At 43.4% G+C, this 27,763-nt stretch overlaps 2 protein-coding genes across 2 annotated transcripts; both read right to left on the reverse strand.

Annotated features, from left to right (window-relative positions):
• Nucleotides 1-12,221: 12,221 nt before the first annotated feature.
• LOC138620087 (BTB/POZ domain-containing protein KCTD8-like) lies at nucleotides 12,222-27,477 on the reverse strand. Its single transcript, XM_069697029.1, has 3 exons — nucleotides 27,026-27,477; nucleotides 26,688-26,721; nucleotides 12,222-13,227 (listed from the first exon to the last, which is right to left on the reverse strand). The coding sequence occupies exon 3, from the start codon at nucleotides 13,199-13,201 to the stop codon at nucleotides 12,674-12,676; it is 528 nt and encodes a 175-aa protein (XP_069553130.1). The 5' UTR covers nucleotides 13,202-13,227; nucleotides 26,688-26,721; nucleotides 27,026-27,477; the 3' UTR covers nucleotides 12,222-12,673.
• LOC138620084 (BTB/POZ domain-containing protein KCTD12-like) lies at nucleotides 22,482-26,021 on the reverse strand. Its single transcript, XM_069697027.1, has one exon. It carries the CDS (start codon nucleotides 25,254-25,256, stop codon nucleotides 24,405-24,407), a length of 852 nt encoding a protein of 283 aa, XP_069553128.1. The 5' UTR covers nucleotides 25,257-26,021; the 3' UTR covers nucleotides 22,482-24,404.
• Nucleotides 27,478-27,763: the final 286 nt, after the last annotated feature.

Consider the following 27,763-nt stretch of genomic DNA (forward strand, 5'->3'; position numbering starts at 1 on the left):
TAATTGTAAAAAGCGACCTCATGTATTACTGTTGGCAACTCGTGTTCATGTATCTGTGTATCAGATGTGTACCTCCATTCAAGCTGCTAATTTATTAATTCCATTTAAAATAATATGTTTAGAAGTATCAAGGTCTCTCTGCAACCACTCCACCACAATAGAGAGCAAGCAGCTGCTGTAGTATCAACAGCACAGTGAAGACATGTGTGTGTGTGTGTGTGTGTGTGTGTGTGTGTGTGTGTGTGTGTGTGTGTGTGTGTGTGTGTGTGTGTGTGTGTGTGTGTGTGTGTGTACAGTATGCGTGAATTGATTCAGCGTTGCTAGCAGTGCAGTGTTGTTCTGTGATGAATCACTGTAATTTGCGCAGCCTGCAAAGGAGGCGATTCCACAGACTGTTAAAGGCAGCAGTGGTGCATTGATTACCATAGCAGGTAATTGCTTGGTGAAGATAAAATCAGTGCTAATCCTGAGATGTTGTCAGATTTTGAAACAAGAAAAACTTTTGATCTTCCCAGCGGGTATGTAAAAGCTTGGCCATGCCAAAGGAGATAAGCTGATGTGGACCAAATCAATTCCTGCAGTGGGTTAATTGCTTTTCTGTGCATGTCCAGCACATTTTAAGAGTGAGGAGGATTGTGTTTATATTGATTCACTGCACAAGGAAGAATTTAATTTCCCCAAACCTTTTCGCAGGACAGTCTGAGGTTATAAAATCCAATTATCTAGGATTGCCCCAAAACTACACCAAAACCACAGGAGAACTGCAATATTGAAATGACTGACATGATTCAATGGGCCTTTTGAAATTTTGAATGACTGGAGATACGGATCAATAGATCATGTAAGATTACATTCACTGAGATAATAAACAGGTTCAGGGAGGCTTGTACACTGTGTCCTCTGTGGAGGACTTCGTCCTGGGAAATATGTTGCGGTCTGTCCTATGTCCTGTTTTTATTTTTTAGAAAGCACTCATAAAGTAAATCAAATAAACCAGGTTCAACTAAGTTTTTAAATTGGAAGTGAATCCGGTAAGTTTCACTGATGTCTACTGGGGCATGTCTGTCAACAGTGGTAAAGTGTGCATTTTGTATGTGACTGATGAATAAAGTAAAAGATATCATAAAATACATAACAATATGTTCTCAATATTTAACTCTGTCATGATCCCTGTCTGTCCCTTTGTTTTCCCCTATCTCCTCTTCCTCATGTTCCTGTCTCTATCCCCTGTTTGTTTTGGTCTGTCATGTGTTCTTGTTTTGATCTGTGTTTGGAGCGTGTGGACTCATCCACCTGCCCGCCTCCAGACACCTCCCATTATCACGTGATCAGGTCGGCATAGCTGTCTCTCATTCCAGTAGTCACCACCTGGCAGTATATGAACCCCGGTCCTGCACTCCACCTGCGTCAGTCCGTACAATAACCTCACCTGGTACTACGCTGAGGTTCCGTAAATCAAGTCTGCATAGTTTGCAATTCCGGTTCTGACTCTCCTGTCTGTCCTCCACCTGCCGCAGTTCCTAGCAGCATGTCTGCCTGTCTGTGATCCTGTGATCCTGCCTGCTATCCTGTGTCGGGCCACGGGTGCCACATAGTCGACCCTCCCTGACGTGCTGAATTATTCCAAAGGAACCATTCAGTCAAATTACCGGATAACCTGTTCTTTGGAAATAAATATTCTTACCTATAATCCAACTGTTGTCCGTGCTGCATTTGGGTCCACTCTCACCACATACCGTGACGCTCTTGGCTGAACAATGATGAAACTATAGCAGTAATCACGACTCCCAGTGAGGGATATCAGCAGCAGTGCTAATTTCCTTAAATTTTTTTCCATAAATACAATTAAAAAAAACAACAACAAAATAAATCACATGTTTTTGGGGCTCCCAAAAGTCCTAAATGTAGCTGGGGGGAGTTGCCCACTTTTCCTGGTTGCTGTTGTTTGACGTGAAGCCTTTGAGTCCCAGGTTTTATAAACAATGATGACCTAGTAATTTGCCAAAAACTATAATCGGGTTTGAACCCTCAAATGTGGATAGCTGTTGTGCTCATTATCTTGTGACACTTAAGAGTTTGTCTGTCAAAGAGTGTGCTCAAATGTGGGCTACAAGAGCTAAATGTCAAATGCATTCTCATTTAGAGGTTTGCAACAAAACAAAAGCTCTAAATGCAGTTCTGAGAATATGTCGGGGGTAATGGGCAGGAATTAGCATTTGACTCGTTCAGTCCTCCATTAATCCATTAATTCATTCTTCCTTTAACTGGTTACATTCAGCAGTAGTGTTTCAGTGTGACGGATTAAATCTCAGTAATTCTAACATGTTCTGTTAGTGGTGCTTTTTAATTGAATTCTGTCTGCACATTGTAATAGCCAAGGCTGCAGGGAAGAGCGCTCTCTCCGTTCACCTTGATGTGTTGGAGACAGAGATACAGCCACAGGCCATAATAGAGACTTCACAAGACTCTGAGAGAAGAATACAGCAGTATGATGATCACTTCAAAGCCATCAGAGGGTCAATACATAATGGATGACACAGGAGCAGTCCGCTCTGTGGTGCATTGTTCTTTCCTCCCAATTAATTTAGAGGTAATTATTCCTCCGACACCTTAATAAGATGAGAGGCCACCTGAGAGAGGCTGCTGCAAGTGCTGGAATTGGAAAACCCATTCACAAGCACAACTGATCATATGTCACTCACTTAGACATGCTCAGCTTCATCGTATTTTTTTTGCCCACACTGTAACCATCCACAGTCAGACCACTCAAAGGAAAAGACACATCTACTACAGGTGGAACATTTTAATAGGAAGAAAGAAAAGAAAGATACCAAAAAAAAAAAAAAAAAAACAGGTCGGTCAAATTATCCTGACTTTAAGCCCCTATCGGAAACGTTCCTGAGCTCATGCAATTGTGTTTTCAATGCAGTGCCGCTGAGGACCAAAAGATCGCAGACATCCAATATAGTTTTCCCTTGTGTAAAGAGATTTGCAAATCATCACATTCTGTTTTTATTTACATTTTACAGTGTCTCAACATTTTGGGAAACAGGGTTGTACAGGCTCACTTTGCTTTGCTTGGTCTCCACCAAAAATCTGTCTCTTTAGTTGTTACATACTGCTCATCAACTAATTGTTTGTCTGCTGTTTTACGCCGCCAAATAGCGTTGATGAGAGAGTGAACCAAAGCAGTTGAACCAAAACAAAAAAGGTCAAAATCTGTGGATCCCTTTTAACACAATCCACTAACGTTCAATTATTCATTTATTTGATCGTTAGTATAAACATATCAATGTGCACTTTGAAATTTCAACAAAGCGTTGAACGAGTTTAAGTTTTTCCCGGACGTGTTCTGAGGTGTAAACTTGTGATGTGTGACTGGCAGTCTGCCGGTGAGAAAACAGCATCGCTAATGCAACCTGCCCATTTGGATTCAAAGGGAAAGGAAACCAACAATGTTCCGGGTATATTTGGGAACAGTGGGGATCTTGAGCGGGCTCTGTTGTTGCCACATTGTTTGTTTGTTGCTGAAGAGTTTGTGGGGCCTCGTGGGACACTTGCAGAGGAGACAAAGACACACACACAGGGACTGATGATGATGTACTGCCTCGATGTGTTGAGGAGCTTCCTCAGCAGTACACGATGCCAGGAGAGCGCAGTGACTCAGGCTGACACAGCGGGTGTGTAGGGCCAAAGAAACTACTATCTGTTCCCAATGCACCACAACTCCTCTGCCAGAAACAGCACAGCTTTGCAGCCCAGTTTCCGTAGACTCCCTAGCCTCGTTGTTGATGGTATTGTTGTTTAATGTGATGTTTGTGTCCCTGGATGTTGATCATTTGCAAGTCTGAATTTTTATTTCATCTCTTCCTCATTCCCCTATGAGCCTAATAATCCCTTCGTTTTTCCATGCTGTGCTAAATAAGTAAAAAAGCACTTTTCTTTGTAAAATAATGATTCAATTAATAATAATAACATAAGATATTCAATATTTGAACTTAACTCAGGGTGTGTTGCTGCCAAAATAAAATAAAGACATGAAGACAGCCACAACAGCTCCTGTGTTGAAAGTCTGACATTTTGATGGGAGTTCTTTAAATATAGTTTTAATAATGTCAGTGTTGCACACTGGAGATTTATTTTTGACAATCAGATCAGTATTCACTGCGACTACTGTGGCTATAGGTGCTGTTTTTTCTCTGTAACTTTTATAGTTGTGTCTGTAAAAGATTTGGGCCAAACTGTCCAAGGCCACATACAAAATGCATGATATCTGCTTTGGGCAGACTTAATAAACCCTATTTAACATTAACAATGGTACTGTATAATTCAAAGCCTCTTTTTTATTTTTTAAGATCACAAAACAGAGGAATGAGTAATTAATAACAGAGAGAATGATTATGGGTTCGTGTGGGATGCAAAAGTCTACTTAACAGGTGACAGCACTGTGTTTGATGTTTGGATTTTATTGGCCAAAAACTTGTCATCTGAAGCCAGTTTGATGCTGCAAGTAAAATCTTTAGATGAAAATTTGGTCTTTAACAAAAACTCATTAGAATTTATTTTTCCAAAATCATTTATTTCCCTCAAGTCACAGTTATGTATTTTGCACGAGTCTTTTTTTCTTCAGTGAAACTGCGTAAAAGGAAAATCCAGTCATCATGCATTACGCATGAAACAGGATTGTTTATGTTGTTGTTGAATGGCAGATTAAGACTGCAGCTAACAAGGTGAGGTTTAACTGTATTTAAAATATCGTTGTAGGTGAACTCGTGTCAAATAGGATTACGGGCTAATTAGCGTTTAAAAGGCTGTGTTCTCTCTTGGTGTTAAGAGCATTTCCCGCCTTGCAAGTGTTCCGTACTGTTGACATGCTTGAGGTGGTCAAGCAAACCCAAGCGTCAGATCACATAGCCAGGTCTGGAAAATTGTATATCTTATATTTAACAGGCATTTTGCACAGGTTCCTTCCTACATCATTATCATCAGCATGCCTGCTGTTTACAACAACATCAGTAAGACATCTGTCTCCTACTGTCAGATGCACTGTATATTTGTAATACTACTTCATATTTACCTTACAAAACATTTTACAAAGTTCCAGCAGCAAGATGCTTTGCCTCATTTATGCATACACAGAGTTCCGGTGTGTCGGATGTTCATATTTTCACCATGACTCCACTGAATCACCATCCAGGACTTCACAAAGCTGAGAAACGGAACCAGTCGGAGGACAGGACAAACCAGACGGCACTACTGCTGGAGCTTAAACTCATGTCAAGCTACATTCTGTGCTCCACTCCCCTCCATGTTGACAGCAGATGGCCTGCAGGGTAACATTGTCAGCAGGGCACTCATTGCTATGCACAAAAACTACTGTCAACTGTCTGCAAAAGGGCGAGAAAAATATGGAACACGAGGAAAGCATCAATGAGCAACAGAACATCTTGTGACGACTGTTGAAATGACGTGGCTGAATCATAATCATTTGAAATGACGTCAATGGCTTTTACATCTCTAATGTGCGGTTACACCATTATTACAATACTTATAAATATAATACAATGCTGCAGGAGGGCTTAGCCTGCTTGATATTTGTTTCTACATTTGGTCAATTATAATTCCTATGCAGAGCCAGGGATGCTGCACCAATCAGGCAGCAGTCTCTGCAACACGGCAACGTGCCTCACATTCAGACGGGCCATGTCATATTTTCCAGAGAAAAGTAGCAGGCCAAGCACTTGGCTCACAGATCAGACTATCGGACCATGTGTCGTGCCATCCCTCAAATTCACTCTTTTATGTGATGCTTGGTAATCAGGTCATCTAATGTTTCCATGTTCTTAATACCACTGCTCATCTCCACATGCCTGCTTCCCTGTCATTACACAGCACTACCCAGGACGCTGTTGTATATCCTCTTACATGCCATTAATCATGTTCAGGGGTTGACAACAATCAGGGAGACGGCAGAAATGAGCATAGAAAACGCTCCATACACACTTATCACATGCAAGCATGTTCATGTAAAGGATTTAAAAGCAAGTTTAGTGACTCTACTGAAAGACTGGAAGCGTTTGTGTGTGTGTGTGTGTGTGTGTGTGTGTGTGTGTGTGTGTGTGTGTGTGTGTGTGTGTGTGTGTGTGTGTGTGTGTGTGTGTGTGTGTGTGTGTGTGTGTGTGTGTGTGTGTGTGTGTGTGTGTGTGTGTGTGTGTGTGTGTGTATGTGTGCGTGTGGTGGAGGGACTGTGAAAGCTTTTGCACCAAATCTATAGAAATTCATGATTTTAAATCAGTGAGGGGATAGAGAGAGAGAGAATGGAACAGGAGTGTGCAGAGAAAAAAAAAAAAAAAGGGGACTGAATTAAGAGATTAAAGTAGCTGCAGGATTAAGCTTCAGGTTTTAATGATGGAAATGGAAAAGCTGTGAACAGACTCTAACATATTCTCTCTGGCCCTCTTCTCCTCTTTACTGCCTTTTTCCAGAGCATGTGTCTCCTGCTGATTGTGTGGACAGCCTCCAGGGAGAGCCAGCTCTGTCCTCCATTAAATAACATACATTTGTTTAAAGAACATTTATGTGCAAGCACACGTTTCCTCAAGCAATACAGATCCACTTGGTAACAAATACATGGACAAGATTTCCATTTCTGCCCATACACACAAATTCATGTTTGCACTTACATGCATACTCATAGACTGCAAGTAACAGGATTAAGGTTATAGTGGTTTTACAGCCACAATAAAGCATTTGGCTCAACCACGTGACCACCAACATATGAAGAGGATGCCATACACAAGGACAAGTGTGGCAGAAGTAAAGTTATTCACGAGCAATATCAAAAACCGAAGTGAAATTATGAGCGTGTGGAGGCTGGCCAAAAACAACAAAAGGATGGGGAGAGTGTGGGCCAACCAAGCCATGGACCGTCGGACCCACAGCTTCTCCCCCTGAATTAACCCCGACAAATAAACTAATAAACAAAAACAAAAACAAAAAACTGGACCACCCGGCCTCCATCCTCAAACAAAAGAAAAATACAAATGAGCGTAATTAATCAGAGGGATGGTTCAAAGGTACATAGGGAGGGAGAGCACCTTCTCCTTCAACCCCCTTAAATAACCTAAGTGGGCGGGGCCATCCACTTATCACACCATCAGAAACACCTGAAGAGAAAGAGAAAGAAAAGAGCACAAGGTGGATTGCATAACATTCGATTAAAACACTTGGCAGTGACTGATTTAAAGTAATTAGACTTCCAAGATAAAGTTTGAATAATCAGGTGTAATCACTTTCAGGAAAAATCATATTAATTCCACAAAACGTGTGAGCCAATGGAAGGTCTTGTTTACGTTACAGGACACCTTTACATGATTTTTGGTGACTGAAGGTTACTGCATGATCTTTAATAAGCATGAACAAATTCAAATCCTTGTGAGTATATCTTCCACAACAGGCAAGCCTGGTCTGTGATTCAAGAGTGTGAATCAGGATCGTTTTTCTTACTTTGATTTAACCAGAATAAACGGTTATAGTTACTCAGTGTTGATTAGAATGCACTACTCTGACCAAAGTAGTGGTGTGTCCCCTGTTAAAATAATTGTGACAAAGCAGTCGATTAAGGTCACCCTAAACCATTGATAATTAGAAAACTGCAGGGTTTAACATTTTTTACACACGCGTATGAACCTGCGAGTGTGTTAGACAGCTTGACTTCCAGCTCAGTGCTCCCATTTCAGGCATTAGGCCTCACTTCTCGTATCTCCCCTGAAGCCACATTATATCAGCACACATTATATATACTGCTCGTACAAAAAGTTTATCTCCAAGTGTGAAACTCTTCCTGACTGCTGAAATACTAAAATATCCCACTACCCTTCCTGCATCACCATATTTTCCGTGGATCACTTTCAGCTGTGCTTTAATTGTCAAGAGAGCTGACTGTACTGAAGATAACTCATGCCCTGAAGAAATGAGATGCTAATGTATTGCTGGCCATTTGAAATAAATCTGCAAGGTGTTCTTTCATGCAAATGCAAGGTGCCCTGTGTGTCAGCAAAAAGGCCAAAAAAATTGTACGTTTGAGGAGAAAAGATGCATGACGATGCCTGGGATGTTAGTGGGGTTCCTCAAAAACTGTTCTTGGGCATTACCTGAAAATAAAGGATGAATTTGTTTGTCAGTCCTCCCCTTTCTCTCAGAAAACCTAATGTATCCCATTTTATTCTGATTGGCTATTAAAGACCGAACATTGTATAAACTCAAATTTACTTAGCCTTTTTCATGATTAAGTAGGTGTGGATGCTAGACAAATACTGTGAAAGTGTCAAAAGTCTACGCAGAAATGTATACAACCCTAATCCAGTAACTTTGCCATGTCAGAAAGCTGTTCGTAATATTGTCACAGATAATATTATTTCATATTGTATCAGAAATCCAAAACTCTTGCTGTATAACGCCGCCCTCCACACCGTTCCCTCTACAACCCACCGACTGCTTGATACAGCTTTGATGCGGAGGAAATCTCCAGAGTCGTCACTTTTGCTCCCTTCAAATGTGATCATATTTACCGTGTACACGAGAAGAGTCCATATGAATGGCTTGTGTTTTTCACAACGTCAAAACTCTACTTTTCTCACTACTTTTCTGTAAGCCTTGAGTTCACGAGTTGTGACCTGTTTGCTGACGTTTACAGAAATGGCAGAGGCCATGGAAATGAATTTTTTGTTGGATGTTAAACTAATATATTGTAATTTGGTCATACAGAGTTTGTTTTCATAACTTAATAGCCTACGTGTGAGGAAAATATTGATCTTGCCAACAGCTTGTCCTTCTGTCCTTGCCTTTGCATTTTCTCCATTACATACCCCCCCTGTTAGCTTGCTAAATTGTTAGCCTCTGAGGCTTCTAGACACCGTCCATGTGGACGCCAAACATACGGTACACACCACCTCCTATGTTGTAACCACAAGCTCTCGAGTTCCATTTGAATGCAGCAATTGTTGCAGACCTAACAAACTACAAGAACCGCGAAAATGTAGAGAAAATGCTGCTCCGTTGTTGAATGAAAAAATAATTGTTGTTGTTGCATAGCCTTCCAAAGGACAGTAATTTAAGAAACCACTGGCTTTCAATTATATTTTCTGAAATACCGCAGTCATTTAGTCCAAACGTGACTGTCTGCTTGTCTCATTTCAGCGATGACTGCTTCCTCAGTTTAGCTTAATATCATGCTGGTTTTGCAAAGAAGTTGCAGATCAATAACACTGCAGTTCCCACTTTGCTTGGACCAACTACAAATCAGCAACCACTAAGTTTACTACTCATTAATATTTGATGTATCATAAAGGTCGTAGCTAACATGTTTGTTAGCATTATATCAATAAATGAATGGATGAGTTCAAATCTTCACTTCCAATTGGTGACACTTTGGACACAGGAAGAGATTTAAAGTCTCGGCCTCTGATCAGCCCAATTTTCCTCTTCTGTGTGATGGGTGCCAAACCACTGTGAAAACTTTAGGAAGGGACTTTAAAGAAACCCTGTGGATTTCCTCTGTTCAGTGATAATCACAATTCTTAGATTTGATCTCAGATGCTGCAATATTCTGTGAAAGAGTGTTTTCTGTCAGTTCTGGCCCCACTAGACTGATTTACCTCTTCATTTCAAAGGAGAAGTATTCCCTTTGTTGAAGGGCTGAGCCTATCGACTTCACAGATCAAATCCTCATAGTGCATCCATAATGAGTCAAAGGGCCAGCTTTGAGGGGTTATACCAAAATAAAAGACAAAGGGTGAAAGAGAATTGAGGAGTGAACAGTTTCTTATGGAGAGGCCTAAATGCAAATCAAAGTGCACATTTTGTTTTCAGGAAACGCAATGCCTGTTTTGTCTAACAGGACTCAAACACAGCTGACTGTGCCATGTCTCCGACAGTAAATAGAAATTTAAAATCTGAAAGACTCGTTGTTTCAATCCTCTCTATGCATCCTGACTCACGTTCTGATGATACTCCTCTGAGCCCGGGAGTCTAGCCAGCACACTGTCACTGTTCAAGCCAATGTTGAAAGATGAGAGAAATTCAAGAAAAAGAGCTGATGAGGCAACAATCTCTAATGAGTTTCAAAGCAGAATGTTTTCTATGGATTTATCAGCAATCTGTAGCCAAGAGGAGTAGGCCTGAGTGTTGATGTTGGTGTGAAATGTTGTAGCTAAGACTGACTGGATGGTATAAATTGTAGTCATCGTGTAGCTGGTGAGAGGGCCTGCTGTGACACTCTTTAGGACTGTGACAAACCCTAATCTGTAGCTAATCCTCTACTCAGAGCAAGAGGATATATCTATTGCTGCTTAACAGTTACCAGCGCGCCTGATAAAACTATTCTATTTGTCAGATTTTTAATGATGTTTAGTTTCCCTCTCGGTCAACAACTTGAGGATTAATTCCTTAACCTCAATATTAACCCCGAGCAGCGCAGAGCTGAACTGCATCAGGCTGGAGGCACATTACTGATGGAAGCTGATAAGACAACATCATTAGGAGCTGAGATGTTGCAAATGGCCATCAGGCCTCATTATGACCAAGAGGAAGAGCTACAGGTTGGAGCTTTAATTCTGCTTGTGTTAAATGAGGCAAAGAGCGGAACATATAATGATCACAACAGAAAGAAAATACACATCAAAACATCTTCAATAAGACAGGACTCTATTGTGCATGAACAGGAGCCTCTGTGTGATATTTGTTACTCACTAGGAGCTCAATATAAAGCCAAAATGACACATGGATGTTTTTGTAAATCACAACAAAACAGCAATTTGATTGTCCCCTCGCATCAGTGGTTACTTCTCGTGGAAACAAGATGCTGTTGGAGGAATAATTATCATAAAAGGGTTTAAAAATTACAAAATACTTTGTTCACTAGTTTCAAATTGCAGAAAAGTAATTAGACTAGAGTCATTATGGCCAGAAACTTTTGCGAATACTTTTGAGGGTACGGTGTATTCAGGGCTGAACACCAGTTATCATTGTTATTGTGTATTGTCAGTAATAGCTAGGGATAACAACGTGAAATTCTGCCAATATATTACAATTATGAATCCCAGTAAGCTTCTTTTAGTTCAACAGTTTTGGGAGTCGGCTTTTTTTTTTAAGGTAATGCAGGATTGTTGGTGTGTGTGCCTTCATTTGTCAGACTGCTGCTGAACGTGTTCTCTGTGTACGGGTGGTAGAGGTGTGTGGAGGCGATTCACCCAGAAAAAAGAGAAATATGACTCAAAGCAACTCAAAATTTTTCTTCCATCTTGTGTCTTTTTTGCTGCCTTTCCAAGTTGATCCAGTGGTGAGTCCACAGTTGGAATTAACATAAAAACACCCCAAGTTGGAGGTTGTGTGAACCCTGTAGCCTCACTGTGAGGACACAGTTTACGTTAAGCTGACTGTGTATTACACAAGTTACCTGCCATCTTTTGCTGTTATATATTTCCTGCTATGAAAGGGGTTTTGTTTATGGTGCAGATGGGACATTTGGTGGTGGGCTGCTGGTTACAATTGTATCTAGAAAACAGCCAAATATCAAACTCAAGGCTTTCAGAATTGGTTGTTCACACAATACTGGGTGACATCACTATTGGTTGCTGCTCGCCCTTACTCGAACCCTTACCTCATTCAAACTCTAAAACCAAGTCGTAACCCTCAAAAAGCAGACTCTACCCCTGGAGACCTCCGGCTTTGTCCCTGTGCATTAGTGTGTATTCAGGTTTTAGTCCACATTGGGACAGAAAAACAAGTGCAGACACACACACACACACACACACACACACACACACACACACACACACACACACACACACACACACACACACACACACACACACACACACACACACACCTGGTAATTCATTAGTGAAGCTTGATAGCATTTTATGCAGAGCAGGTAGAGGAACAAATGGCACTGCATTGGTTCATGTAGTGATTATTGTCATTATTATTCCACATTCTGGCCGCCTGTAATTACCCACTTTGCTTCCTGGTACACTGATTTCTCCCTCTGACTTCTTCCCATTGCTGGCTTGAAGATAATGTGATCACAAAATAAGCCAAACTGCAGAGCTTCTGAATCAGAGCCAGAGAACAGCTTTGAAGTCGCATGGTTAATATTGATGAGGTGAGATAGTTTGGATGATTAGCACCAGAGATTTCACTTCTTTCTTTTATTTTGCATCATTAAGGTCAAATGCCTAGAATTTCACACTTTGCTTACATTTTTCATTTGTTTGATCAGTGGACATGGTACAGAGAGCAGGGCAGAGAAATCTAATTAATGACATTACATATATTATCCTTTGACTGAGTAAAAAGAAAATGATAAGAAATATTTTTTTCAATACTCCAAAACAGTGTTGTGCAGAACAAAGAAGCTCTATAGGGATATTGTTTTCTATGATGGGAAAATACATCTCTGTTTTAATGTGTATGTGTGATTGCTAGACTAGCTCAGCCTAAGCACTACACACAATCAAACAATTTAGATCTGATGACATGCAAAAGCTACTACATCACAGGTTTAAGTAAACTTGCTGACACTCTTCACAGTTTGAAAGCAATGTGAATATAAAGCCTGAGTCCGCTACTCGCCCGGTGACATTTGTTCACCGTGGTGCCACAGCAAAGCTCTCTACGCATTGTACTTCTTGAGCAAGTCACTTTGCCAGTGCCTCTTGCGATCTGGAAAGACTCTCGGCAAGCGTATCTTTTTGAAGTCGTCAATGCATTTCTTCAGATCCTCCTCCAGCAGTTTCCTCTCCTCCTCCTCCTCATCCACCCCAGGCGGGGGGCCACCGTTCTCCCTGACACTGGGCCGTGGAAGCGTCTGTAAGTTGAGGGTGGTCGGGCGCTGGGGGCTCTCAGTGCGGGGCGACGTCGGGGGAGGGGGAGGACTGGAGGTAGAGGAGGGTTTGGATGGCGGCAGAGGTGGAGGGAGGAAGGGAGGTGGCGGAAGAGGGAGGTCTGCCGGGCTGTATGCAGCAGGATTTGTCAGAGGAGGAGGAGAGTCCACAGGCAGTATGTCCAGCTTTGTGCAGCTGCTGGTTTCTGGAAGGCTTTGAGTTCGGCTGGTGCTGCTGTAGGGTTCCACTGTGGCAGACTGAGCAGCAGCAAGTTTAGAGGTCACCATTTCGTTGGGAGCTGAGGGGTCAGAGGTCATTGCCTTGGAAATCGCCGATGAAGTACCTGTAGAAGACAAAAAGATGAAGTGTACCTATGGGTGAAATCTGAAGTATTTTGTGCTGAATTCAGATCATTCAACAGCTTCTTTGCTTTCTTGCTGAGAGATAAATAAGAATATTGTCTGTATGTTAAATATGAAAATGAAAGCCAGCAGCAGATTAGCTCAGTTTAGCACAAAGACTATAAGGAGGGAAAACAGCAATCCTGGCTCTGTCCAAAACTATTTCTTGCCAAAAAACTTCTCAGTTTTATCGTCACTATAATATTGGCTAGCGACACTACAGAAATACTGGATAAGAACTTGTGTAGAGATTAAATACGATCACATGTTTTCAGCAGCGATCTTTAAAGGTGCTCATAGGCACATTTTTAAACTTAAGCCAGGCTTGCTGTTTCTTCCTGCTTCTTGTCTTTATGCTACAACATGCTGCAACAAATTCAATATACAGACATTGGTATCGTAGTAGCAGCATTGATATTCTAATATGTCATCCGTCAAGAAAGCTATTCCCATAAAAATGAAAAGCAGAAGAATAAATTTCATGCTCAGGTGTCTGTTGTGTTTGAATAAAAGGTCTCAGCTGCCAGCGGAGCTTTGCACAGAAATTTGATTACATTTCACTTGTTTGCCTTATCAGAGTGTGTCAATAGCATGTGACTGGCATAGAAACAAGCACCTCAACCTTCAGCTGCACAGTTTTTGTCTCCAAGAGTACAAAAGTAAACACATGCTGGCACGAGAGCGTGTTGGGGCATTTTGGAAGCAGAAATTAGCAGAGAAAGGAGCTCAGCATGAAAGGAGAATAAATGAGCGATGAGCAGAGTAGAGAAAAGTTTCAAGGCATGATCCGATTTCCCTTTTCCCTTTGCTTGAGTCCATATTATCTTAGAAGGAGCACTGTGACTGAACGGATGGCATGAAACCTCCTGACCGGAGCTTGACAAGCCATTTTTCATGAAGTGTTTATTTTTCATCTCATCTCTGTGTGAGGAAAGAGGAGGTAGCTGCTGTGCGACTTCTCGGAAGAGCTAGAGTGGCATGTGTACATTCAGTACCTCATGGTATTTGAAAGCCCACATACCATTGTGAATTGCTGTCTTTATGAATGGCCTGTTTTCCTAGAAACAAGTGAATGGGTAATCAGCCTCCTGCCCTCCTCTGATTTTCACTGTCTACATGACTGTACACAGTGGCGACCAACAATGACGTCACCATTTGGTTTGTGAACTGTTGTTGTGAAGCCTAGATTTCACATTTGTGCTGTCATTTTGTCCCCATGTTGCTATTTTGGAGCCAGAAGTAAATATATTTGGACAGGCTGGGGAGCAGTGAGAGGGGATCTGACTTGATTGAATTGGAAACCCGAGGACACTACACCCGGCCACTGATAGCGAAAACCTGACAGCACCACAGGCCTGTCAATCAAACAGACATGCCCCCAAAAATACTGTTTTTTGAGGCCCAATGTCTAATTATTGACAGGATTATTTTCAGACTGACCACCTGAAAAGTAATATTATAGCAATACCTTCGCGAATGACACCAAATTGACTCGTGGAAAAAAAAAATCTATTGATTAGGGACTTCATGAGAGAAGTTGAATGGGAGTCTATGGAGCCAGAGCCTTTTTGGAGCCAACCCGTACTGGTCCTCGGTGGTATCGCAGTTGAAGGCACTTTTGAATTGGCCTCATTTTTCAGACCCAGAAGCTACAACCACCTTTACATACAGTCCATGGATGGTACACAGCCTCAGATCGGCTCTGCAAGTCACAGCAAACTTCACCCATGTTTAAAGACATGTATTTATTTATTGTGACGTGTTCATGGTGGACTGGGGAAAGAGAGCCAATCAAAAATCTTACAGTACTGTGTGATCATTATGTATCCACATACTCTACTGCTTATATGATCCCATTATGGAGAATCTTGACTTGCTCTGCTCTGTATGCCTGCCCTGTGTGAACAGTAAACAGCCTTTAAAAAAAAAAAAAAAAACTCTGTAGAAAATGGTGCAAAGCTGCTGACACAAATGCCCAGAAGAAGACTTCTGAATTATTTTCTTGTTGTTGTGATGTTTACAGCTGGATGGTTCAACTTTGATACATAAACATATTTCCACTTATACAGACACAGCTTTAGACCAAGTGAAATGGTAACAACAGGCCTCCAATAGAGTCACAGTCACACAATATTAAATCGCATACATTCACCACCATGGCGCATGCTGCTGCAGCAAATGAGAATTCAAATGAACAGCTAATCTCTCTCACAAGCTCTCATACTGTACATCCTCATGCGGAGATATGCAGGTACAATACGCCACACACACAGCGGCAGACGCTCACACACACACACACCCACACCCACACCCCACACACACACACACACACACACACACACACACACACACACACACACACACACACACACGCACACACGTGTGCACAGACATACGAAGACACCCAGGGGTCTGCACTCTTTCCTCCAGTAGTGCTCATTATTACAGTAACTCGATTTATATAACAGTAAAAGCTGCTTATGTCAAACGGAGGCGGCACAGAATATTCTCCCACCGCCTTGGCTTTCTGAATACCTGAATACGAGTGTGCGACAGAGAGTGCTCGAGCCCGTGTGCGTGTGAGATCAAGCGAGTGTCATCTGTGTTTGCTTGAGCATGCATGCATAAGCGTGTGCACACTGTGTAGGTGTGGTTGTGTGTGGGCAGATGCATGTGCGTTTGTTATTCTGGTCATACACTGGCATTTGAAAGAAGGCCAGAGAAAGACAGAGAAAAGATGTGGGGGGAAGGAGGGGGTTGGCAGGAACATGCCCTCCACTGTGTGTGTGCGCTTGTGCGTTTGGTGCATTCAGGATCTCTCATAATGAATACATGTGTTTGAGGGCTGCCTGAACGTGGGAGTATGGGGGCTTAGCAGTTTCGGAGGAATAATCCACTGGGGGATGGGCTCCATCCTTTCCTCCACCACTAAGCCTTATGGAGGAGAACAGCAAAAGAGTGCACTCAACCCTTTTCCCCGGGCCACTTCTCCAGGGATATATGCAAAAGCTAAAGCATTTTCTCACACATCCTCTCCCCCTCTCTCTCTCTCTCTGTCTCTCTTTCTGCCTCTCCCATCTGTTCAATGTGACACATCCCTCCGTTGCCATCATTACTGCTATTAGCAACTCTAATGTGCCACTGTTGCCAGGGTTTAGCACCTCTCTGTTACAAAATGACTCCTCCATGGTTTGTAGTGCTACTCATTTGTGTTTTACTCAAATCACACCGCACCAATTTATTCTCACACGCAGATTAAATAAAACCATGACAAGGTATTGCAATACGCACTCCATTATTTGTGGGAAATGTGAAAAGAGTTGCATTCATTTTCAAACTGAACTGACTTACTTTTGCAACGCTATCGTCATGTAAATCCTCTGTGTTTGCTTTGTCTGGTGTACCTTTTGAGTTTGTAAAGCACCCATTACATTTTTGGGCCCAACTCATAGTTTTAATGTTGTGTAATTTGATTTGTTAGCTAGACAATAGTGATACGGAGACAGGTAACACTTGCTGAGAGAGCTCAGCAGGTGTGGACATAACATGGCTGACAAGTAGCGTCTAGGAATCTGGAATCTGGGATGTTCTTAAACGTTGGATGAACTTAATCCTTTGATAGGTTCTCCCAAAAGTTGATTATAGGAACAAATGTCTTAAATAGCAGAACTGTTAGCAACATGTTGGCTTGTTGAAAACGAGAGAAAACATCATATTTTGTAGTAACTTAAAGTGCTACGCCTGGATGTCCTCAAATATGTGTTTGAAAGATAGCTGCAGTACAAATGTAGTTTTACATTTCCTTGACCTGTTTGTGTATCTAATAACTGCATACGCAGACAATGTAAGGTTAACAGTGTAATTTCAATTTGATTTAAATGCCTTACAATGTTGTAGAGTGAAGCTGAGTAAAAAGAACTGTTAAGCGGTCACTGAATTACCTTGAGTTTAAACGGGTCGATGGGCCTGTGGGTACTTGTTAAAATTCACTGTGGCCACTGACAGATGTTGTGGCCTAAGGATGGGGAGACTGACAAACAAGAGGACATCATCATCTCCATGGTAACACCACAATAATGTGTTGGAGCCAGAGCCCCACAAATGCATAGTAATGCCCGTCAGAGTGGGAGCAGCATTTTATCTGGTGTGAAGTTGGACATATGGCTCCATCCCGCTGCTCTAAAGGGAGTTCACGCTACATAGTTTCGGCAATTGCAGCATGTTTTATGTCTAATTATCTCATATTCAGCTCAGATTCCCAACTCTGCTTTGTGAAATGATCTGCATGGCGCCTAATGACAGTGTGAGTCTCGCCTCCTACAGTCTTCCCATTGTCTTTGCTCTCTGATTGCCATCAAGCAAAAACATATGAGGCTGTAATCAGACAGAGCTGTACGATATTCTTCGGACTAAGTTTACATGTCCGGGCCCGGTTGCCCATATCAAAATCATTGAAGTGCACTCACAAGTCTCTGAGCAATTACAAATGTGTCAGTCTACATAATGTAGAGGAAATGCCTGATGTAAACAGCTGGAGACCGGAGAGCCACTGCTGAGTAAGAAATGCAGAAAAGGGAGGAAAAGTTAAAGGGAAGATGGAGGAAGAGTTGGAAGAGCTTGAAATAAATGTGTCAGCAAGTCATCAATAAAAAGCTAGCATAAGGTTTTTCAAGGCATTTGGAAAGGACTATTATTTTATTTCTATTTTTGCAGGCTTGCACAAATCTCCATCCCATCCAAGTGTCCTGCTGATTCACCTGCTCCATGTACCTCCTCTTTATCTTCTGCTTTAGCTGCTGCCTGGCTCCACCAGCCCATAACCAGCCTGCCTAGGAACCCTTATAAAGCCCATCCTGGCACCCCTCAGCCCCCTGCAGCCCTTCTGCCACCAGCTTCTCCTCTCCTGCTTGCTTTCAGGCAGGGCCCAGCCGTACCTTGGACGGCAGCAACAAGGACAAGCCTGGCTGTTCAGATTACTGATAATTAGAGGGGCAGATTAAAGCCCAAGACTCCAGATGGCCGAGGTGAATCCCATCCTAGTGACGGCACTGACAAAACACATTTACAATTCACCGCTTAAACCGAGATACAGACAACTGCTCACACACAACCCCCCCCCCCCCATCCCATCAGTGATTGATGGCATGCAATTAAAACTCATCCAATTGAACTAATTTCCCATTTTGAGGCATTTGTTTGCATAGAAACTTTAGAAACTAAATGCTCATTAGCTGAATGAACAATTCAAAAATATTAGATGTGAGGAAACGGACCCCTCGGCACAGATACGTTAAAGAAGCAAGTATGAAGGATCAGGTTTATTCAAACACATGATTTGAAAAACTGTTCCCTGATTCATACAACTAAATTATGTTTCAAATTTCGAGCTGTATTATAAAGTGCTACCATGAGAAATGTTAATAGCAGTCACTTCATGTCGAGGCCGCTGCTTTGGGGGCCCTAAGGGGGGGCTGCCAATCCTCTCTCTCACGCCAATGTCCGGGAGTACCTTAATTCCAGCAGTGGCATCAACAAAGATTCACTTGCAGAAGTAATATGTTGCATTTGTAATGAAATGTGACATTCTTTGAAAGCAGTGGAAGCTCAATGGACCTCCAACCGTTTACTCTTTCAGTTATTGCCACAGCTTCCCCCCTCTTTGCACAATCTATTAAATCTCCGTTCTTGTCTTTCAAACTGCTCTTGCCTCTTCACATATTTGTCGTCCCTGCATGTGGAACTTTGCAACTTCCCTTTTTGTTGCTTTCCCCTCCCCATTTGCTCTTTGACTCACTTTCTGTGACTAATTTCAAGCTCCCTCGTTCCCATCCTACTTTCGCCTGGTGTATTCACACATCCCTAATGCTTTAAAGTTATTCTTTGTCAGTTTGTCTTTCTGTGCCTTGGAACTTAGAGGAGAGAAGTCTGTAAAGTCAAAGAGAATAATAATGAGGGCAGAGAGATGAGGTGATATAGTACTGTATATTTGGACACTAGTTTTTGTCCCACACTGACCCCCCCCTGAGGTATGAGCACCCCCTGACCTTGCGTGACGGAGTCCCCCCTGGTGTTCGGGGGCCAATATGTTGTGCGACAGCTGTTCTTCTGTGAAGACGAGGAGCGGCCAAGCATGTGCACGCATGCTTGAGGACAGAGCGGTGCAGTGAATAAGGTACACATCTGGCTCAATGGCTGACTTGCTATAAATAACCCAACACACAATGAGATAAAGATGCCCCGAGCCAGCTCTACTGTACTCTCGTGGTTTTACATGGAGGCGTGGATGAACCGTGTTGTCATCAAGGACGAACACAAACACAAAAGATGTATACACAAGTGTACGTCACATGTTGGTGACGAAAACTGTGATGGGCTTGAGGCTGCTGCATCCTCCCGTCACCGTTCCCGTGTAATTATCTGCAATGATGCCTTTCTGTATTGTCATGTTCGTCTTATTTCTGTCAAGAGAGGGTGAGGGAGGTAAATGGCTTGTTTGCCTGCTAATGCATTTTTAAATGTTCTCAAAGAAGAGTGAAAAGTAGGCAGCCAATTAGATCTAAAACCTCACAGCTCCGAGTCATTAGCTTCACACAAGAGGGTTGTTTCACATCCTATCCTAGCAACGTCCCTCCCCCTGTTGTACGCGCGTGTGTGTGTGTGTGTGTGTGTGTGTGTGTGTGTGTGTGTGTGTGTGTGTGTGTGTGTGTGTGTGTGTGTGTCCGTGTTTGCGTCGATGCACATTCAGAGATGCCAACTGCCCACTCAGCAGGTTTGCGAGACAGGGAGTGGACCTGGTTCATTAGCCCCACGTGGCCCTCATACCAACCCCAGCGTTGACCCACCCGACACAGAGGCCCAAATAATGCCCAACCAAACATCTGCTCCAAAAAAAAAAAAAATCCACGTCCAGCACAAACGTGAGCATAAAAAAACCAAAGCCGAGCCAAAATATCCTGGCCAACGGATCCAAAAGCAGACAAGGCATCAAGGCTGACAAGACATAAACAAGAAGGAGCCACAGATGGTTGCAGCTGATCGCTCAGAATGAACAGAAACAGCAGCACGCAGACACATCTGATGGTACACTCAGAAAAGATGTTGTCACTCTATTCATAAAAGAAGATGAACTCTGGGAACCTTGGCTGGTTGTTTTCAGCTTAAAGGGATAGCTCGGGATTCAAATACAGATGTGGCAGAAAATATATTTTTCTTCCTGCTACTAAATATCAGCTTTCTCTCTTTCTGATGATGTAATACTCGTGGATCTATATCTGTCGGGTGCAGTGTAACAGAACCTCTGTGAGTGTTGATGGAGCTAAAAAGCCACACAGGAACACATTACAACATGGCCCAGTGACATCTTTGTCAGCACAATCCCGCACCTCTCCAAATAACAGGACACTTCATTGTGGAGTTTTCTCAGGAAGAGTGGGAACACCAAATCCTCGTCAGTTAAATATCCTCCCAGTCTCCTCTCGCTTCAACCAAGTTTTCTGTCTCTCCTTGCCCCACTTTTCCAATCCCTGTTTCCTTCGACGTACATCCGTTCCTGCCCTCCTCTGCTCTCTTCCTTTCTTCTTCCTAATGGGGGAAGCACTGACCCAGCTGGCTGTGAGACAAGGATCATTCTAAGAGAGGAAAGCAGAACAGCCAAAGCATGTTTGCCATGTAAAGCCGCCTGCGGTGACAATAGCAGCACAGGAACAAAACATGGGTCAAATCACTGCCTGAAGGTACAAACAGAAAGCAGTCTTTCTTCTTTTCCTTGAAATGTAATGGCGAGAGTTTAATAGACAAAAATATGTGACTTAGTTTAATTGATTGTGGGCGTTGTGATCTGCAGTTGTGATGTTTTTTTTTTTTTTTTTTTTCCAGAACACAGAAACAACATTTCATGGTAAAATATCTTTATTGTAACACAGGCATACCACTATGGTGACACACCTAAAATCTGTTTCTTATATGGCACACGAGCAGGCGTGCTACACTTATCAGTCACAAGTTTCCCAACAGGAAACAAAATAAGCAGCATTTCATCACAGTCTGGCCTGTGCACCTCGCTGCTGCTGCTGCTGCTGCTGTTCAATGTCTGAGTGTCTACACTTCTAACACATTGACCGTTGAATGTCAAGTCAAGGCAATTTGTGGAGGTAAAGACGGAGAGCGGTTTGGGACACTGATGCCTGAAATTTCACACATGAGCCACGTCTCTCTCCACGCCCGCGCTAATGACCGACCTTGGCACTTCCCGTGTTGCAGTGGTGTGCCGAAGGACAGTGACGGAGAGGAATGCTGCTGCCTGGGACTGTTTGTTTTGGGCTGGGGAGAAACTGCAGGCAGGCACTGTATTGTCCCGGTCTCGGAGGATTCGTCATGCATTCCGGACCGCAACAAAAAATCATCTAGTTTCCAGGACGGCGAGCCGCATGAATTTTTCACCACTTTTTGTGAATCTTGTCTTACCAAGAGATCGTCACAATTAGCGTCTAAACCTGATCTCAGTCTGGCCTGGTTGATTTTCTGATGTAAATTATGACTACTTTGCTGTCTGTATTTGCGCTCAGTGAAAATACTGTCTGCATTGGCAACAGACAAAAATGACTTCTAATCTTTTAGAAATGGGCCGAATTGTTGCTCCGCAGGAAGCCTTAAATACTACAGCAGTTCAGCAGTCCGGAATTTTCCATCCAATCCTCTTCACAATTTTGACTGCACAATGTAATTAGGTCAATTATTGGCAACAAAATAAGGGTTTTGCAATCTGCTTTAACAGAGCCTGTTATCTGTGCATGTCCTCCTTTCTTTCTTGGCTCTGTTTTCTTGGTCAAATGCTCCATACAAGACTGGGCGGACAAGAAAAGAAAAAAAGAGAGAGAGAGAGAGAGAGGGAAAAATGTGGAGAAAACAGTGGAAAAGCAGATGGAAGGATGGGGGAACTGGTGCCTGAGGGCAAAGAGATGAACATTTAATATGAAGTAGGGTTTATGTCCAAGGATATTTCCTTAAATGGAAAATGCAGAGAAGAAAATTTGAATTGGTTTACTTGTGATTGAGTTATATTGTCACTGAGAAGTACTGCAGTGATAGGAGGGCATGTGACATTTTTACTTTGAGCTCATTGCCATTCAAAACTGAAAATAAATAAATCAAGGTTTTTGTTACGAATGGAAAATACAACCAGAATAGAAAGAAAACATCTTTTTTTTTTTTTTTTTTGCTGAACACTTTTTAAATTCAGTGTCGTCTACGGCTGCAGCGACACACTGCAGCACGTCTAACATATTGACTCAGATGTCAACAGCACTTCATCACGCTGAAACACAATATTGCGATTTCTAGACATTTCAGAATACATGTACTGTCACCGCCAGACATCAAACTACAACCTGACACCTTACAGCTCAGGTGAAGTCCTGCGCTACTCTGACTCTCAAACCAAAATTCACTTCATGTTAAACCTCTAATCTTACTACAGCATCTGTATTTTTGGATATTTTCTTAACCATGTCTGCATTTTATGCAATCTGCTGGATCCTGTTGGATTTAAACGTGTTTTCGTCTGAGGTATATGATGTGCAGACCTGTCCCGAGGCTGTATCTGGAAACAACCCTCGTTTCTTGACCTGCTCCTTCATAACTTGAAGTCGCTGTTAAACTGCCCTCACGATGCCCGTTGCTACAGCGGTGAGAAAATATTGGGCTTTGGCTGGCTACAGCATAATCCTACTCCTTTCTCATGGGTATTCAGTTACAGTAAGTGAGAGCTGTTATCAAATATGCAGCAGCTTCAACTAATACTGAGTATTAAGAATAACATCATTGTTTACAGAACACCCAAAACATGATCCGCTATGGTGACGACCACTTTTTTTTTTTTTTTTGTCTTTTACGAACGTCATGGTGTAAGCCAATCCCAAGAAGTGATTCACGCTAAGAATCCTCTTTAATATGTAATCGAACAAAGAAATGTCAAAGAAGCACAATGAGCGTGAAATACAGCAGTGGGCTTTGAGGTGATGTAACACCTTCCGTGTCCTCTGCCCTCCCAGTGTGGGTGATTAAAATACTAAAAGCTCCACTGCACAATCAATACACTCACTTCATCCTGCAACTTCTTTCTCTTCCTTTCCGTCTCCGAGATCTCTTGATATTTAAGCTTTCATCCTTTTTCATCAAAGTCTGTTGCTTGTACGTTTACCACTGAAACCCTGCTGTCTTTTTTTTTTTTTTTTTTTTGAATAGGAGACTTCACACAACTACATCCTACTTTTTCCTTTCAAGATGAAAAAGTTCACTTCAGTCTTTTCCTGTCTGTGTGGCTGTTAAGCCCTCATTCATTCGATGCAACAGCTGAACAGATTAACTATATGGCACATTCCCAAACCACATGGTGCTGGACACAGTTAATAAAAACGAAGGGAAATAAGATTACACTTCTTTCTTGTGCTGGGGCTGCTCACGGCCCTCAAGGCTGATAAGATGTCCAATTATTTGGTCATTTAGTTTAGAGGAGCGGGAGAGAGTCCGATCTGCTCAAGTAAGCCGGCAGAGTGTAGCACTGTGTACATCACGGCAACTCTTTGAAGCCCTTTCCCTTATGCCCCTTATGACTGGTTCACTAGTCACAGAGACACACCGGGGCGCATATTTAACAAGATTAGCTCTTGGATACAGTATTGTGCTTCACCAAGGCAGATACAATACATAGAGAGTACAAAAGGGGAATAGTACATAGACGGTATCAGTCTCTGCAGGGAGGGATGTGCGGTTGCTGTGGCTGAGGACTGGGGGACTACAACTAGATGTAGCGGCGGCTTTAAGCGAGGGGCCGGACCTGACGGTGAAGGGAGGGGCGGGTTTTTGGGGTTGAGGGGAGGGAAGGCTGCAGAATGGACCTGCAGAGAAGGTATGAAGAAGAGTCAGAGCAGCAGCTGGGTACTGTTCATAGGATACAAATCTGGAGGCTGCAAAGAGAGGTGGAGGGGCAAAACATCTACGGTACATCTACTGGTGCAGAAGCCATCAGAGAGAGAGAAAGACGGGATGGCTGGAGGCCGGAGGGGGGGTGGGGGCTCTTGGATCACAGGGTGAGGGAACCGGGGGAACAAAGCCGATAGTCTCACTCACGGTAGAACACATATTCAGTGTAGCTGGTCCAGATCTTGTCGTCCGTCTGCTCATGGGCAAAGGCGCAGGTTCCTGTGGAGTTACAGGCCACCATGTGAAAGCCTGCATCTGCCAGCTTGTCAAAAGCCTGCTCCAGAAAGGTGAACTTGAGATAATAGCGGGACGTGTAGCGCTCGGGGGGGCGGTCGGGGTCACGGCTCTCGTTCAGCGTCTCCCCAAACACCTCTTTGGCCAGGGAGGTCTTCCCACACACCATGATCCGCGCCACCCGGCGGAATTTGGCATCGGTGTGGCTGTCGCGGCCCAGGGTGTACGAGCCTCGGTAGCCGATTGTGATGAACCCGGACCGTTTGCCATCCATGGCGCCGGGCACCAGGCTAGCACAGGCGGCAGCGGCAGCACCCAGGGAACCGAGGTTACGGGCCGGCTCAATCCCAGGTGAGGACTCCTCCGGGTCGCTCTGACATCCCTCGTCACCCAGGGAGTTCTGCTTGCTGATTTTGGGTGCCAGCAGCTTGACGAGCTCTGGCAGGTTGAAGAACTCGGCCTCCCTCTGCAGACGCCCGCGCTCGGGGAAGTGGTCTGGAAGAACCAGCTGCTGGTCCCGCATGTAGTCCAAGATGTAACGGAACAAGAAACCATCACGGTCCACAAAGAAGCGGCCCTTGGTGTCCCTTGCCAGCCCTTTGGCAGACTTTTGACTGAACATCTCCCATAGCAGAGAATCCGGCACACTTGTGAGGGTAGAGAAGCGGGTTATGTACACCTGTCCGCCAACATTGAGCTCTATGATCTCTGGGAATGGTACCTCCTCCCCAGATATGCCACCATCTGGTAAAGCCATGGTTCACTCCTCCCACACAGGTGCACTTGAATGCAGCTTTTAAAACTCTCTCAGTTAAGTTCAAATGGCAGGACTTGACTGTGTCCTCAGTAAAAAAAAAAAAAAAAAAAAAAAACCTTTCACAGTGATTGGTGTGGCTTGTTGCCTTTCAAAGATTTCCAGATCCCGCTGCGGATCGCCTCTAGTAGCGGAGCGGCCAAAATGCGGTGCGCAATTGATATGCGCGCAAAAAAAACACAAAAAAAACCCCGCTCGCATAAAATAAAACAAGCGCACAAGCACACTCTCTATTCTAACTACAGCTTTCTCCCTTAGTTACTAAAACATAGCGCGGAGTGGGTACCTATTTCAGGCAGTGGTGAATGGAACCGTCATGTCCATGTCCTTTACGCAGATGGATGTGGTATCCCGAGGATGAAATGATGCTTCTTACACCAGTTCTCTGAGCAGGAAATGCACCATTTACACAACTGCTCATAACGACTTCACTCGCTCTAGTTTCGCTCGGTTGTCCTGGTGCAAACAGGATCAGGTGGGCCAACTTCAATTAGACAATCCATAGTTGGTCAAATCTGCGGGTGGCAAGCTATTGAAAACCCACGTGACGAAGACGATGTTGAAGATGTAGTGGGAGCAGAGGAAGAAGTATAAAAAGATCTCCGTCTTCTCCATCACCTGGGGGTGGAGATGTACGCGAGCTGATCGGCTTTTCGGTCCCTCTGCTCCTGTCTCGTGTCAGACTGGAACTCGAACTGCAGCGTAACGGAGGACACAACGTTACCCCCCCCCCCACCCCTCCACCCGTTAAACCACGCCCACCCGCGGTGACGCGCTTCTGCTGTGATCCAGGTCAAAATATTCTGTCCACCAAGAATAGTGTGCAGGACCTCTCCCGTATTCCCTCAGTGGAGTCAGTGTGATAAATGTTTGGCAATTTCACTCAAAGTTGTATTGAAATGTCAACCGTCCCACTCCCAGCGGGCTCACCGGACAAACAGCGATCTTAAAGCAAAACCGCAGCCCTGCCTGGTTCTTATTTGTCTCGAGTCTCATTCAAGCCCATCCACTGACTTTGGAAGTGGGTATGCATTTCATTTTGATGCATTTATTTTTGGGAACACTCACAATGATCAGTGCAGTCAGTGTCTCCTATAAGAATGGGATAACAGTGACATCTAGTGAACAGCAAAAGATTTCTCTTACAGAACATGAACTTGTGATTTTGATCAAATGCAAATTATTATCATGAGAGATATGGGCTAAGCATTCTAGTTTAAATTCCCCTTTGCTGATACATGTGTTTGACTGATTGTTACTTCACTGGGATGGCTGTCACCTTCACTGCGCAGGAATGATTTATGAGCAGAGTTTGACATTGCTGCAATACTGCAAATTCATCTGTCCAAGGGGGGGAAGTTTCTCTCTGCTCACCTGAGATCTGAGTTTGTCTTCTTCCAGGTTCAACCTGTTAAATGTAAAAAAAAAAAAAGAAGTTCATATTGGTGAATCGATGTGGTTTTAACTTGAACCTTTAGCTTTTATGGGGTAAAATAAACACATCTGTCATAAATTCATGTCTTGCTACATGCCGGGATTTTAATCCACTTAATCCACAAGTACTGAGTTTAAAGAACTGGCCATTCTGCACTCGAGGTCCACTTACGAGCTTTTTATAGAGGCTCTGAACCGCATCACACTGGTTCAGTTGTCATGTAGAATACTATTTTAGACATATACTGATGAGATTGCGCATCAAAGTTTAAACACACCTGCGCGTAACATGGGCGAGTCAGAGACCAGGCTGCCTGGTGTTGTCCCTGTTTTCTCTCTCGGTAGTGTGCTCTCCACCACTAGACCCTTTCTCGGACTAATCACCCCGTCTCCAAGCAATCTGGATCTGATTTCCCAGAGGGCCCCGCGGTCTCCAGCTGCCTCCGAGTGCTGCCGCCTCGTCTCCGGCAGCCTGGATCGGACGACTCTGGTTATGTTGGCCCACCGCGGGGTCCGGAGGTAATGCGGCGGTGCTGTCTGCCAATGAGATGAGTTCGTGACACAGTCCGGGCTCCGTTCGCGGGGTTCATCTTCACTGAAATATGCAAGAGCAATATGCAGTGTAACACCTCCAGAGTGACAAGCAAAAATAACCCAGAACAATATGCCGTGATGCGCGTCGACATATTCGGAGTTATTGTCAACTATTAACCCACGGCAGTGACTGAAAATGATTTACATGATGCATTATTTGTGTATGATCCATCCCCTTTTCATTCGCTGCACATCAGCATGTGACCCTGGCTTTTTTGTTGTTGTTGTTGTTGTTGTTCTTTTACTGGCGCTTTCATTATTCTAATCATACCCACACCGCGGCCCACTGATCTGCAGAAATATGGACAAAATGACTACATCAAATAAATGAGTTTGACCTTCTGCGGCAGCTGGATTATGTGTTCGTCTGTCAATTCTCATCAGAGTGATGGCCTTCTGAGGCCGTCAGGTGTACAGCGTTG

The sequence above is a fragment of the Brachyistius frenatus genome, unplaced genomic scaffold (assembly GCF_029030835.1).
Source record: "Brachyistius frenatus isolate BFR_SWC_R1_liver_20210118 unplaced genomic scaffold, ASM2903083v1 Contig_22, whole genome shotgun sequence".
NCBI lineage: Eukaryota > Metazoa > Chordata > Actinopteri > Embiotocidae > Brachyistius > Brachyistius frenatus.